Raw genomic sequence first — 16471 nt, forward strand, 5'->3', positions numbered from 1 at the left:
ACTTGTTGCACGGCTCTCTGCGTGGTGGTGTCCGGGGACTGCGACTCCTTCAGCAGCTGCAGGATCTGCTGGAGCCCCTGTTCGTCGGGCTTCCACTCGTACTCCATCTTGGCTGCCTGGAAAACAGCAGACAACAGGCGGCCGTGGTGAGCGGCGCAGCGGGCCGTGGTGAGTGGGGCCAGGCCGCGGGAGGGAGGGAAGAGGAGGGGAAGGGAGAAAATGGGAGGGGAAGGAAGGGCGGGCGGGAGGACGAACGGACGGACAGGCAGACGAGAACGGAGGGAGGGCGTCGTGCGGAGCGCCAACCGCCCCCGCGGCCGCCAACCGCCCCGCCAGCCCCGAGCCCCAGCGCGGCCCCGCACCGGGCGGGCGGGCGGACGGCACCGACCTGCTCCCTTCGCCACCCGCCGACAGACTGAGTCACGACCAATTTGTAATCTTGCCAGAGCCTCCGCGCGTCTTCTGGGTCCTAGTGCCGGGCTCGCCTCCGCCCGCCCGGGCTGCCTCGGGCCCGCCGGCGCCGCCGTCAGCCTTCCCACGGTGCGTCCCACGCCGCCAGGAGCCTGCCGGCGACAAAACAGTGCCCGCCTCAGTCCCGGCCGGCACCGCGTCGGGGCCCCAAGCCCGGCACGGGGGGGAGGGAGAGCCCCGGCAGCCTCGTGGCGCGCGGGACAGCGGCGCCCGGTCCCACGGGACAGCTGTGGCTGGCGGCGGGCCGGGAGGCGGCCGCCCACGGAGGAAGGAGAAGCGAGGCGAGAAAGCGAAGCCGGCAGCGAGGGACGGGGTACCTGCCCGCCATCTGCTTTCTGCTACGTGACTTGGTTTCGCGCCGGCTACGTTCGCAGTCCGACGTGCGAAAAGGGAGTAGGGCCAACTAGGCGGGAAGGGGGGAGGGAGACATGAAACAAACCCCTTTGAATACAAAGTATATCTTATCTTTAGCCTCAAAATGTATCAGCGGAGATCTGAGGTCAAAATCAGCAATTTATATATGTATTAACATCATGCATACGTACATATCGCTATTTATATCGGTTATACATATGCTAATAGCCAAAATACAAACACACAGCATTGAATTTAATATAATACAGACTTGAATACAAACATTTAGACTTGACTGTAGTCTAAAATATGAAAACGAAAAACAATTCCTCAGCTTGTACAATCTTATTTTCAGACACCGTGTTTGTAAGCATCCTGCTTGTCTAACGGAAAACTAGAAACGGAAACTCACTTAGCACAACATTGGGTATGAGTGCTGCTGGCACACAGTGCAGTGGTAATTGCTCAGAGGCACAGAGGATGGAATATTTCTGAGTGCTGCATACCCTAGGTAATTTGCTGTGAGACTCCTTGTCTTGCCACCCCAGAGCTTTCATTAAAACAGTATTTAAATTACAATCAGCTGTCCAGTCTCAGGTGCTGTGTCTTGGACTAACTTTCCTCCTATTACTGTCAGCCACCATCCTTGCAGTAGCCTAAACTAGCACCCGCAGCACAGTCTCTACCAAAAAAGCAAAGCAGGCTGTCCTAAGTGCACTTACAGCATCTACGTATCTGGATAATGAGGACAGTATTCAGTCAATCATGAATGCATGCACACAGGAATAAGAATCAGGAAAAGCTAAACAGCAGAAAAATATGCTGCATAGCATGCAAGAGAACAAAGCCATTGCAAAGCTCATAAATATATTTTAAAACAACAGCAACAAAGAAAGAAACCGAACGTGTTTCTAAGTATCTTCTGCTTAAGAAATTGCCACAGTTACCACAAGGCTGTTAGGGAGAACAATTGCTAAAGCAGTGCACCTCTTGGGAGCTTATCAGACCGAGATGCCTACAAGTTACAGTTATAAAATGGGAGAGTAAAGGCTCGCCACTAGTTAGTATGAAAGGATGGGCACAACAGTTTATTGGAGATTTTTGTAATCTGTCAGAATTCCCACTAGTTTCCCTCTGGCACCGAAAAGTCTCAAGCAAAGACTCAGGCCATTAAAAACTAAGCTTGTGGTTCACAACATATGTGCAGCTTATAGTGATGCTTACACAGCTGAAGCAAACAAAAGATGAGGTCCAACAAACCAACAAAATGCTCATTTCAGTCTCATTCCCCAAACTGCTGCCTTACTAGGAAGGTTTCAGAATCTTGATTATCTCTGAAATATTTGGCTTACTGTCAAATTTGGGTGAAATTGATTACAGCTTCAAAAGTTGTTCAGAATGTATGACACAAGGATTACATCTTTCTAATTTGATCAGAAAACCCAAATGCACTAGACAAAACTCAGATTAAACATGAGAAACAAGGGAAGAAACTAGAAAGGAAAGCTGAGAGACAACAGGAAAAACCAAGAAGAGAAGCAGGCTGTGGGTCTGTAACTAAGAAAAACTGACATAGGAACGTGACCAGAATTAATTCCATGTCTTTCTGCTGTAAAAAAGAGAGAAAAAAAGCCTAAAAATCAAACTAGAAATGGGAGCTGTTGCAGTTAGGGGAGACATCTGAAAACTTTATATGTTTGCCCTCAAGGGTAGGTTCCTCCTTAGGCCTTGCAGAGGATCTTTTGCCCCTGGGAACTATTCAGTCAACATAGGTGTCAAAGCAAGGACCTGCTGGAGACTTTCTTTCCTTGATCATCACCATGAAGTTATTCTTACCCATTTCTAATCCTTTCAGTTCTGTGAGGAAGCAGGCAAGAAGAAAATAATTTAACTGAGTGAAGAAAAAAACACTGATTGAAAGCAAAGAATATTTTTGAAAAAGTGAGAAAATTGCTTCTTTCCATATAATTTTTCTGTTTTGTTTCCTAGGACCTGCTTCTTTCTCTCACATAGAGAGAAATTCAGGATCAGTGTTAAAACGTAGTCACAAGAATGAAAGTTACCCATCAAAACATATGATGGCCTACTTCATCTCACTCTATCAGTAGAAAGCACCAGAAATAAACTTAAAACACCACATCTACATACATTAACAAGACAGAAGCTCACCAAAGACAGGAGATTGGCACAAACACTGAAGCCAAAATTTGATTTCTATGTTATCCAAGCTTCAGATGCACTCTAGACAGAATCCAGTGGTATCAAAACACATTGTATTATTAAAAAAAATAACATATCCAAACAAAACAAAATCCCACCAAAATAAAACCAAAATACTGAGTTAGTCTGATCTTTCTTGATAATATCTACCTTGTTATGTTTGAATATCTACAAAGAGTGGAGAGGTACATTTTTATTTTTCATTTTGTTGCCAAAAATACCCTTCCTCTTATCAAGTCCTCAGGCTTGACTACTGGGTCAGGCTAAAATGACACTTTTCAGGCATAACTCATAAAAGGATACAGAAGCTAGCTGCAAGATAAGGCAGAACTGCCCTGCTCAGCAAGGAATGAGCTATCAGTTCTAGAAGATGGACACTGACTTTGTCAGCACCAGAGCTGTCATCTCAGGCCTGAGCACTTTCACAGGATACACAAAGAACAACACGCTGCTCATTCAACAAAACACCTGCAGTGCTGTTTTGAGAAAAATTCAGCTCTGCAGAAGAACAAGGTGTGTAGGAGCACAGACAGGGCTGGAGCCTGCCCAGGGCTGCACCCACCCCTCACCAGGAGCTGCGCTGTGCGTGGCCCAGGGGAGACGGTCTGTGGGGTTGGGGCTGGGCAGGGGTGGGACCAGGTGTGTGCCTCTCCTTTCCTAATGGAGCAGGGATCCTGTGGTCATGGCTAAACTTTAGTAAAAACCTTGTACAGCTGCTTTTGGGTCTTGTTTCATCCATATTTGCAGACTGTCCCAAGCCAATTTTGTAACAGAATATGGTATCCCAGGTGGGATCCTACTGACAGGTCAGCTTTGAAGCTTTCCAGGATGAAGAAGGCTGTGAACTGGGTGAATTTACCTGTTTTCTGCCTCTCGCTGGAAGTGCTGAAGCCAGCCATAAAGGATTGACTAGACAGTGTGTGAAAATTGTAAATCCACATAAATACTGCACAGTGGTGGTGTGTTAAAAACTGTAAGTGCCCACAAATCCTGCACTTTGGAAATGAGGAAGGTGTTCCCATAGCGTAAGTTTTGGAAAAATGGAATAAAATCAGTGCACCTTTAAGAAAAAGGCAGTGGAATCGTGTCAAGAAGTTCGGCATGCTATGACTGCATTTGGTATGGCAGACAAAAAGGTGGACAGAAGTTGGCAGTTTTAATGCCATACTGCCTAATGTTTTTGTGATCATTATTGGAAGAACAGTTCTCTACTTATCTGGATCTTTGGGATGTTTGGACAGTTTGGGGAACAGAGCAGCTGAACCAAAAAGGTCTAAGTTAAATGGAAACACGAAAATGATGTCACCTTATGTCCTTCCATCTAGGGGACTTCCACCAATTGCTGCTAAAGCTGACAGTGCTCCTGCTATTGCCTCTGGATTCTTTTTTCTCCCCCCTTCTGCACCCCTGGCTGCTTATCATGTTGCAGAGCTCCGTTAAAGTTTGTTAAAGGAGGTTGTCTGTCCTCTGCCCAAATCAGGGCTGTGGTAGCAGTGCACAGGGTGCTTGTGCCTTTTAGTCCACCAGGCTCAGTGGCGTGACAACAGCAAATGCCACGGTTACAGAAGGACCCTGAAAAAATATTACAGATGATTAGAAGTATTTTTAGAGCATATGATCTGACATGGATGGACGTTTGTCAGTTGCTAGACGCTATGTTTACTACAAATGAAACAATCTTAATTCTGTAGAAGAACAGAGACCAGACTGCAGCCCAAGATGACTGAACAGTGAGGCCAGAACAAGAATCAGGTTGGAATTGAGACATGGGCAGGGGTGAATATGCTTAGAACATGCAGAAATGTGCTAGGGTCTGCAACAGAGGCAGCAGGATAAAGAGTGCTAAATTGGGCAAAGTTAACAGACTGTCATCAAGAGCTAGAGGAACACCCCTTGGCTTTTCTAACAAGGTTGGAGAAACAGCTGCAAATGTTTGTGGGAATAGAACCTAAGCATACAAAATACACCCTCATTGTTTGTCAATCAAGCAGCCCCAACATCAAGAAATCCTTTACTAAACATTTCCCAGGATGGCTTTTACTAAACAATTCCCAGGATTGGTAAACCAGAGAACTAATGAGCACAGAAACATTTGTATATAATAAAAGAGATGAGGAGAAAGCTAGTCAAAAAGGAAAGCAGAAGGAAAAGGCAAGCTTTCTAGCAGCAGCCTTACTAGGGGAGGCAAAGAAGCAACAGAAATCAGAAAAGCAGAGACCATAGCAGAGATCAATTAAGACCAGAGAACTGTTGCAGTCATTGTAAGCAATCACAACACTGGAGAGGAGAATGTCCAGTTACCGAGAAGAGGACTGAGACCACAGTTTAGGGAAGCCCAATAGGGCAGGAAACAACATGAAGAAGTTGTGCACAGTTTCCAGGTCCCCAGCCTCCAGTAGAGGAAATAAACACAGGAATACACCTTCCAGGAAGATCCTGGGAACAAATATTAAACATTTGAAATAAGATTTATACACAGTTCAGTTGATATTGGGACAACTAACTCCATCCTAACCAATTTCCTAGTGAGCTCAAAGATAAAAGGAAATGTAAAGGTAGTAGGAAAAGTAAATGAAGTAGGTATAGAAGGAAAGCAGAGATATGTTTCACAGGTAGAAGTGATGCTACAAACAGACAGTCTACTATTAGTAGATAATCACTTTTTAAAATGAAAATTAGCACCTGCGAATTTATTACACTTGGACTTACTGTGTAAACTGTGAGCAGGATGATTGGTATGTGTCCCTGAAGGTATAATTGAAAAACTTCCAATAGATTAAAAAATAATGATGGTTATAGGTCAGGAGAAAATAAACAAAATCCCTCAGGAGATGAAAGACATTCTGACATCTTGGTGGGTATGGTGTTCAAAAAATGAGGAACTATTAAAGTCAGCAACCCCAGTTACACTGGAAATGAAAGCAGAGGAATCTCTTTTCTTAAAGAAATACCCATTGTCACTAAAGCTTAAGGGGAGAATGTGGCCAATCACTGAGTTTTTGAAGGTGGGAATTTTCACTCCTTGTAATATACCATTATTACCACAAAGAAGCCAAATCTTGGCCCAGAGAGAAAGACAGTTTTTAGATTTGTCTAACACCTAAAAACAATTAACAAATGGGGAGTAATATCTCTCTCAGTAGTCCATGATCCATAATTAGAAAAACTTTGATAATGAAAAATGTAAGATATTTTTCTGTAATTTATTTCCATGCAGCTTCTTTTAGTATTTCAATACAAGAGGATTTTCAACATATAATTGCCTTTACTTGGGAGGAGCAAAAAATGACATGAACCAGCATTTGTGGGATCATCTCCAGTATTTTCAAAGATCTTAGACTGGTAGTGTGTTGAATTACTAAATAATTATGTGCACTCAATATGCTGATCATTTGCTAATTGCTGGTTCGGATCACAGGTAAAAAAAAATTTGAAAAAATACAAAGGCTTTACTGTGCTCTTCTGTTGAAAAGGACTGCTGAGCTTCCCCAACTAAAGTACACATTTATAAGGACAAAGTGAAACATATAGGATATGCATTATCTGAAAAAGGCAGGAAAATACCTAATAAGTGAATTAATACCATTCAGGATATGCTTCAGCCTGTAACAAAGAAACAGCGTAGAGCATTTTTAAGAGTTGTAATATTTTGCAAATTTCAGATCCCAGCCTTTGGAGAAACAGCTGCAGTATTGGTGGCTTCCTCAAAAACAGACACTGAAGAGACATTGAAGAGCCAGAGGCTTTGGACATGGGAGAAAGCACTTGTAATGTTGAAAGTTTTGGTGACAGCACCCACATTTGTGATATCAAATTACAGTAAGCCATTCCATTTACTTGTCTCTGAAAGGCTACTGCCTGTGGGATCTTTGCAAACTTTGGGAGAGCAGAAGCACCCAGCTGCTTACCATTCAGCCCTCAAGCACCCAGTTACAAAAAGGAAAAAGAGATGTATTAGAATGATACCGTTAGCAGCACTAATGGTAGAAAAACATCAGAAGATTGAATTAGGACATCTACTGATTGTAAATAACCCACATAATGTTGAACTGAGTTAACTAAATGAATTATCACAGGTTTTGACTTTTCAGACTCCAGAAGTACCTATTGCTGTTGTTGCAGAGAGGAGAAAATCCTCTGGAGAAGATGCAGTGCCTTAATCGTAGCTGCCCAGTTTACCATTACCAGATGAAGGAGAATTACATCATGACTGCAGAGAGACACACAAAACCAAGAAAAGATAAAAGCAGACGTTACAGGTAAAGAATCAAAAAATGGTTTTGGTTGGAAGGGACCTTAAAGATCATCAATAACAAAACTCTTGCCATGAACACGGGCACCTTCCACGAGATCAAGCTGCTCAAAGATCCATTCAGCTTGGCACTGAACACTTCCAGGGATGAGGTACTCACAACTTCTCTTGGTGGCTTGCTCCTGTGCTTCACTACTTGAGTAAAGAATTTCTTCTTAATGTCTAACCTAAATCTACCCTCTTTTAACTTAAAGCCATTACTCCTTGTTCTACTGCTACACTTTTTGATCGAGCCTCTCTCTTCTCTGCCAGCTCCAGACTTGACTTCTGTAGATGGAACATCTTGGGATTGGGAAAGAAAGTGAGCAACAGAGTATGACTTTGTGACTCAGAGTTAGGTACTAATAACAGTCTATTTCTATCAAATCAAGTACTTGAGCAGCTGAGCTGATAGCCCTGACAGAAGCCTACAGGGAAGCATAAGGAATGAAAGTTAACATCTCTTCGGACCTGAAATACACTTCTGATATCTGCTATGCTACAAGAAACTTGCAGAAACGAAGAGATTTTGTGACCTCTAGACCTGCAACAGCAGTTAGATAGCAAATGCACAACAGATCAAGAATTTGTTTTCCAAGAAGGCACAGGCCTGGATGGCTACAAGAAACAAGGAGGGGGGGGGGGAGAAAGGGGGGAGGACTGCAGGGAAAGGGCTAACTGTTCTGCCCTGCTCAGCAAGGAAGTGCTGTTTATTCTAGAAGATGGACACTGACTTTGTCAGCACCAGAGCGGTAATCTCAGGCCTGAGCACTTTCACAGGATACACAAAGAACAACACGCTGCTCATTCAACAAAACACCTGCAGTGCTGTTTTGAGAAAAATTCAGCTCTGCAGAAGAACAAGGTGTGTAGGAGCACAGACAGGGCTGGAGCCTGCCCAGGGCTGCACCCACCCCTCACCAGGAGCTGCGCTGTGCGTGGCCCAGGGGAGACGGTCTGTGGGGTTGGGGCTGGGCAGGGGTGGGACCAGGTGTGTGCCTCTCCTTTCCTAATGGAGCAGGGGTCCTGTGATCATGGCTAAACTTCAGTAAAAACTTTGAACATTTGCCTTTGGGTCTTGTTTCCTCTACATCTGTAAAATGTCTTGAGTCACTTTTGTAACATATCTCATTCAAAATCCAGTACTTAAGAGTACTAGCAACTAATGCATGAGGCAGGCTTCAACTCATTCTTTTTTCTAGTGTAATGAATCTAAACTTTTCTGTAAGTTTCTTTGCCATCACATTACAGTGTACTTAGCACTAGGTCTTTTAATCTTGTAGTGTCTTCCATAGCATTATGAACAGATATTAATGGGAAACTGAATTAGAAATTATTTCCTAACCAGTATTCTTTAAAATAATTGACAGTTAATGCTTCAAATACAAAAATAGGCAGTGCCAATAGTTTGGAAATTTTTAACAGAATACCTCCCCCACCATTCCAGCAGTCTCAGCGCACTGAAAAGAGAAATAGGAGACTCTGATACAAATCCCTGCTGACAGCTAGCCAAAAAAGATTTGAACTAGTAGGAAGATATCACATCCCTCAAATACCTTAGCCACCACGCTGTACCTTTGGGAACTGCAATTTATTGCTACTAGCAGTTTGAAAACTGATTTCAAATATTCTCTAATGACAACTACTACACTGTCCTAATTTCAGACTATTTTTTGACAGCTTCAGTCACTTTAGCATTTACAAAATCTTTCCCTGTCTTCAATTTTACTACATTAGAAATCCTGTGTTGTATTTTTTCCCCTTTTAGGCAGAGAATTCTAATAAGTTACCTTTCTTCTTGTCACAAAGTACAGGCATTGCTATCTGTAAAGCTGATATTTAATAATGGGAATCAATCATCCAATCCATTGCTACAATCTAGGCTTCCAAGTTTCCACACAGACAGCTTATAGTGTCTCTCTGTACCTCTATTTATAGAAGATTTGTATGCACAGAGGAAATAAATGATATTCCATAACAGCCCTATGTATAAAATCCTCCTATTTCAGTCTAAGAGTGATGTGGATTAAACTAAGCAGGAAAAAACCTCTCATTATACAGAATAAAAGTGTGTATACAAAGGAACTCATGTCAAATAGCTATCATTACATTACTTTGCAATTTCTTCTGCCTGGAGACACATCCTAAGCTTTCACTAAGAACAAAAACAACATGCTGGTAGTCCTCAATTGAATGTACCAAAGGAGAATTCATTCTAAAACATTTCTTGCAGTCTTCCTGAATTCAGCTATATGATAGAAGATTAGAATTTATCATGCAGTAATTTACTTGAACAGTTTTTAGAAGATTGCTTGACTGTGTGAAGGTCCAGAGATTACTGAGCAGATAGACTGAAAGACAGTCTTGAAAGGACTTCCCTATCCATTACTGAAATGTCTTGGAAGTTAATTTTCTACCTTTCCAGAGCCCACTGGTAATTACAACAGAACAATAGTAGATTGATAGATTGTTTTAAAGAGAAATCTGAAGAAACTTTAGAAAAATGTTTTTAAGATGGGATCTCAAAATGATTTATATTTGTGGACAAGTATGCAACAATGCAACACTAATTAATTCCACTGTACAAAATGAAGTTATGTGATGACTATTCTCCAAAAGAAGGTATTTAGTTCCTACATGCAGGAGTGATACTCTTTCTAGTAACTAGGGACATAAGAAACATGCTTTTTTCATAGATTCTTCATGCCAGAGGAAGCTAAGATAGTACCTGTAGGAAATCCACGTAGTGGACTGTAAAAAAAATCTAACATGATCCAACATACAATTGTAAGCCTTGAGCTCAAGTCAAGGAAAAAAAAAAAAAAAAGAAAAAAAGGCAGAATGTACTGAACTAATCTCCTTTTTCTGTTGATCGATGACTATCAGACTTTCAGATAATAACTCAGATTTGGGCAGTTATTTGACTTCCATTCTTACTGTCATTCACTCCCTGCAGCTGGTAAGCCTAGAGTACAGTAAGAAGCTAAAGAAGCTAATTGAAATTGTGTTAGCTTCCCATCCTCTTGAGACAATTTCAGCTATAATTGGTTTTGTCTTATATTGCATGTCATACTAGAAATTGCGTACGTGTGCAATTAATCTCACAATACAACGCTTTGTAATGAAGAAAACAAAAATTTCCTTTAACACTAGACATTTCAGTATTGAAGGTAAATAAATGTCTAACATGATTTGCACTCCATGGAATATGAGCTTGGGCTTCATCTGACAGTACCTACCTTTATGATAATGAAGCTAGTCAGGCAATCTGCTGGACTGTTGTTTTCAGCAAACACAGAGCAGGCTCACATTTTGGCATCACCATCACAATTCTGTGGATTTTTTTCCTCAAAGATGACGAACAATATTTCTTTTTACAGATATTATCTGTAAAAGACTCCACTGCAGAATCCTACTGAGCAGATAAAAACAGTGTGTATGATCATAGAATCATAGGATGGTTTGGGTTGGAAGGGACCTTTAAGATCATCTAGTTCTAACTCTCCTGCTGTAGGCCAGAACACATTCCTCTAAACCATTCCTCAAAGCCCCATTCAACCTGGCCTTGAATGACTCACCCCTTTGTAGGAAGAACACAAGGGCAGGTGTGAGGTTGGTGGCTGTGGAAACACCTGAGTGTGGTCATGAGGGTACTAGGGTTACAGCCACTCGCAAGGAGACCAAGCTCAGGTGTCTGTATACTAATGCACGCAGCATGGGTAATAAACAAGAGGAGCTGGAGGTCGTTGTGTGTTCGGAAAGTCATCATATAGTTGCCATCACGGAAACGTGGTGGAACGACTCCCACGGCTGAGTGCAGTGATGAAGGGCTACCAGCTTTTCAAAAGAGACAGGACGAGTAGGAAAGGCGGTGGTGTAGCTCTCTATGTTGAAAAAGACTATGGGTGTATGGAAATTAATAATGTTGATGATAGGGTTGAGAGCATATGGATCAGAATAAAAGCAAAGGCCAACAAGACTGACGTTACTGTGGGAGTCTGCTACAGGCCACCCACCCAGGATGAAGAGGCGGATGAGATGCTTTATAAACAGTTGGGTGAGGTCCCTAGGTCACTCCCCTTTGTTCTGGTGGGGGACTTCAACTTCCCAGACATCTGCTGGAACTACAATACAGCTGACAGGGAACAGTCCCGGAGGTTCCTATAGTGTGTGGGAGATAACTTCCTGACACAGCTGGTGAGGGAGCCGATGAGGGGAAGCAATATCCTGGACCTGCTGTTTGTTAACAGAAAAGGTCTGGTGGGGGATGTAAAGCTTGGAGGCCGTATGGGGCAAAGTGATCATGAGATGCTAGACCTCTCTATCCTTTGAACCACGGAGGGGAGTCAGCAGAACTGCCACCTTGGACTTCCAGAGGGCAGACTTCAACCTCTTTAGGACCATGGTTGAGGGGAGAAGGACACTGCAGAGGGACCTGGACAGACTGGATCAATGGGCCAAGGTTAACGGCATGAGTTTCAATAGGGCCAAGTGTCGGGTCCTGTGTTTTGGTCACAACAACCCCAGCCAACCTTACAGGCTTGGGGAGGCGTGGCTGGAAAGCTGCCTGATGGAAAGGGACCTTGGTGTTCTGATGGACAGTTGGCTGAACATGAGCCAGCAGTGTGCCCTGGTGGCCAAGAAGACCGATGGCATCCTGGCTTGTATCAGGAATGGTGTGGTGAGCAGGACTAGGGAAGTCATCTTGCCCCTGTACTTGGCACTGGTGAGACCTCACCTCAAGTATTGTGTTCAGTTTTGGGCACCTCGTACAGAAAGGATGTAGAGGTACTGGAGTAGGTCCAGAGAAGGGCAACAAGGCTAGTGAAGGGCTTGGAAAATCACCCTATGAGGAGAGGCTGAGGGAGCTGGGGCTGTTTAGTCTGGGAAAGGGGCGGCTGAGGGGAGTCCTAATTACTCTCTTCCAGTATCTGAAAGGTGCTTACAGGGGGAGCGGGGTAGATCTCTTCTCAGTGGTGACAGGTGACAAGACGAGGGGAAATGGCCTCAAGTTGCGCCAAGGTAAGTTTAGGTTGGACGTTAGGAAACACTTCTTTACAGAAAGGGTGGTTAAACATTGGCATAGGCTCCCCAGAGAGGTGGTTGAGTCACCGTCCCTGGATGTGTTTAAGAGCCAGTTGGATGTGATGCTCAGAGATATGATTTAGCAAAGGGTTGTTAGAGTTAGGGTACTATTGTTAGACTGTGGTTGGACTTGATGATCCTGGAGGTCCCTTCCAACCTGAGCAATTCTACGATTCTATGATTCCAGGAAGGGGGCATCCACAACCTCTCTGGGAAACATGTTCCCATGTCTCACCATCCTCACAGTAAAGAATGTCTTTGTAATATCTAGAATCATAGAATGGCCTAGGTTGGAAGGGACCTTAAAGATCATTTAGTTCCAACATCAGAAGAATCCTCTTTCCAAAGGAAGGCCAGAATGAAAGGGCACCTCTAGAGATGAAGTCTCACAATAAGGAAATAACAGCTACTTCCAGTTTAAAACCACTTTCCCTTGTTCAGGTACTACATGTCCTTATAAAAAATCCCCCCCAGCTCTCCCATAGGCCCCCTCCAGGTACTGGAAGACCATTACAAGGTCTCCTTGGAGCCTTCTTTTCTCCAAGCTGAAAAGCCCCAGCTCTCTCAGTCTGTTCTCATAGGGGAGGTGCTCCAGCTATCTGATTACCTTCGTGGGCTTCCTCTGAACCCACTCCAATAGCTTGATGTCCTTCTTGTTCTGGGGGCTCCAGAACCAGATGAGTACTCTAGGAGGGGTTGCATGAGAGCAGAGTAGAGGGGCAGAATCACCTCCCTTGACCTGCTGGTCACGCTTCTCTTGATGCAGCCCAGGACACAATTGGCCTTCTGGGCTGCAAGTGCACATTGCTCATGTTGAGTCTTTTATCAACAGACATCGCCAAACCCTTCTCTTCAGGGCCGCTCTCAAGCCATTCTCCACCCCACCCGTATCTGTGCTTGGGACTGCCACAACTCAGGTGCTGGATCTTGCACTTGGCTGATAACCTGACAGTTTGTAATTCCACCCTGCAGACAAGAGTATGTTCCTTTATTTAATGGATACCTCTGACTATTCTTCATGTATTCAACCAGCACAGAAGGACAGAGGAATACACCTTCCATATATACAAGGGAGTCAAACTACTGCACTGCTGTGCATATAAGTGATTGGGCACAGCATGTATGAACATTTCATGATTTTTAGATTTCTTTGTCTTAGAAACATCAACACACAACACCAGCTCACATTCAAGTAAGAACTGAAAATAAAGTCTGTTGAAGATGGCATATCATATGGCTCTCATCAGCTGCAAAGACAGAAACCTATTAAGTTTTCATCAACTTGGAAATCATTAGGAATGCTTTGAATTCTACTTTGATAGGATGAGCAGTGAGGGATGTTGTTTAGTGGGCATGGGTGATGGGCTGATGTTTGGACTAGATGATCATAAAGGTATTTTCCAACCCTGAGAATTCTACAAAACACTGCTCTTATCATTAATTAAAAACTCCAACTGACTGAAAAAGTGGTAGTCATAGTGAAAAACTGCAAAAGTCTCTTGATTTGAAACACCTTTGATCAACTAGTCTTTTGGAGAAAGAGTACATTTAGTAGCACAATTGAAGAGATAATGCCTCTATTTCATTTCTGTAGCTAGATATACCAAATGGAGAATGCTTCTCTTGCTATTCGTTTCCTTCACTGTAAACATACATACTACGTACTTAACTCTTAATCCTAATAGCCATAAAAATCTTAAACTGACTGAATAGCTGTTTCAGGAGGTGATGGTTTTCTCAATTTGTGACAGGTGATGTTACATCTATCAGCTGAAGTGTACAATAAAACAAGACCCATCTGTTTCTTCCCCTCCCTCCCTCTCCCTGCAGGACACAAGTTTCTTCTTTCTCCAAATTTTCCACTGTACTTCAGATTTCCTGCATTAACCTCTTTAACTGACTAACATGAAAGGGATTTTTGAAAGTGTGGAAAACAAACAATAACTAAGAACGAGGAGGTCAAAGTGGAAGGCTCTGCCCTGTGTAACAAGCCCCACTCATTACTGTAACAGACAAGATCTATTTCAAGGGGTAATGGAATGAGAGACTTCATGGTACATTGCTCCTTTAAGACCGGTTCAGCTATGACAGATAGGGCCTTTGTGGGAGGTCCTGTGACCTAGCCATGTGGCAGACATCTCTCCTTTTTCAAAAACTTTCAGAAAGGAAGTACTCTCCCGCTCAGACAGCAGTGAAAAAGCACACCACAGCAAATCCTAAGGACAGCAGACCTCATTATGGCATTGTGCCAAGTTTGGAGAAGTTCTTGAATCTGAAAACAGCAAATTGCTTCATTAAAACTAAGACATTCATTATTTTTAAAACAAACAAACTTGACAAACCAACTGAATTACTCTGTTTTTAAGCTACATTTGTGCCATGATGAAACAGAACACACCTGTTTTCTAACTACCATTAATATATACTTTAATTAATAAGGAAATCTTAATGCAAAAAATACAGAAATCATAGATCCATCATAAGTCAGTTTAACCAAAATAGTTTAAATATTTATGCACAACTACACCTTAAGAGCCACAAATATTCTTCAATAGAAACATCTTTATATTTTTATGTAAGAAACGTCAAAGATTATACATCTAATTAAACACTAAACAAATATATAAAGGAAAAGGCCTTTTTGTTGCTAGTAGGACGAAGTAATATATACAGACAGTGTATTTACTTGTACATTTTGATGCTTAATGAGAGAATAATTTCAGAAAAAACTACAAATGTAATGCAAGGTTAAAACAAAATAACAAAATTAAGGTTTTCAATGTTCTGATTTAAAGAAATATTTATTTTATAATATTTAAATCAGACTACTGTCTTCTCACAGCGTGCACTGGCACTGGTCATAAAGTATGTCTGAAGAAGTGAAGACTCTTGTCCAGTAAAAATTCAGGCTAGGAATTTTGGAATTTAGTAAAGCTTAGGAATTCAAGTAAAGGGTTGTGTTTTTGGGACACAAAGATATGGTTAGTGTTTTATTTTTACTTCCTGACAAAATGTGTTTCATCCAGGATGCACAGAATTCAGTATTAAAAAAAAACAACAATACACATCTTCTCCTTCCCCTTGTTCCCTTTTTTCCCCCCCTATACTTTATGTTTATTAAAACATTCTCATACAGATTGCAAATCAAAACATATAATTGCATGTAAAACCACCACTACTGTACAATGGTAGTAGCATAATGATGGTGTTTTGGAGATATCTGCACTACTGACAGTAATGTAGAGAAAACCAGCATCACTGATCATTTTACTAGAAAGCTACAATATTTTGTTCTCTGGATGACTGATGATTTACTTACTGTATGTAATCATGTTCTGCTAATCACTTACTGTGGAGATTTATCTAAGGTTCCAAAGTTGCAAGGAAATGAAAATATTTAGGCTTCTATTAGTACCTGCATCACTCTAGAAAGCTGGTATCTGTCCTACACAGGGACAAACAGGAGTCACATATGAACTAGCAGGCACAGAAAAGGGAGGCTCATTGGAAACACCCAAAACAGAAATTCAATCTTTTGCCTGTGAGTCCCAGTAGTTGTCTGACCTTTTCTAGCCTCTAAAGTCAGATAAATATACTGAAATTCTATCCTCCTGGAAAAGAACGAGCAAATAATTACTGATCTGGAGTGGAGTTCCTTCCAAATGATGACAAAGTCATGAATGTGAACATCGGCAAGGAGAATTAGCTAATCCAATTATACATGTGAACAAAAGGAATGATGCTCTAACCTGTTTAATCAAAGATGTGAAACTCTCAGGGTAAGTAAGAAAATCACTTAGCTGATCTCACCAGGCTACCTAAGAAATGACTGCAGATATTTATTGTCTTCTAAGGCCCAAATGAAGGAGATGGTAAAAATTGACCACCACCATCACTAAATTGCTTCTGGGTTTTTTTTTTGTTTTTTTTTTTTGAATATCAGCATTTTAAAATGGCAAATAAAACTAAGAGTTGAAACTAGCTCTACTTCTTATAAAAAGCAATAGTATCCAAGCACTTCAATATTAACTCAGCAGGAATTATGGGAGA

The 16471-nt window shown here is 42.1% G+C and overlaps 1 protein-coding gene across 2 annotated transcripts in view; it reads right to left on the bottom strand.

The window, feature by feature from the left end:
* Positions 1-16471, bottom strand: part of TNPO1 (transportin 1) — an 81615-nt gene that overhangs the window by 58076 nt on the left and 7068 nt on the right. Inside the window, exons 1-2 of one of the 2 annotated variants that reach the window (XM_085212591.1) lie at positions 389-528; positions 3-116 (exon numbers count right to left, since the gene is read on the bottom strand). In XM_085212591.1, coding sequence (XP_085068717.1) covers positions 3-107 — 105 coding nt within the window. In that variant the 5' untranslated portion in view covers positions 108-116; positions 389-528. Of the gene's footprint in view, positions 1-2; positions 117-388; positions 529-16471 lie in introns of those variants that run through there. The other variant, XM_085212590.1, reaches the window with a different exon arrangement.

Source organism: Meleagris gallopavo, chromosome Z (assembly GCF_905368555.1).
Source record: "Meleagris gallopavo chromosome Z, MGAL_WU_HG_1.1, whole genome shotgun sequence".
In the NCBI taxonomy this organism is placed as follows: domain Eukaryota; kingdom Metazoa; phylum Chordata; class Aves; order Galliformes; family Phasianidae; genus Meleagris; species Meleagris gallopavo.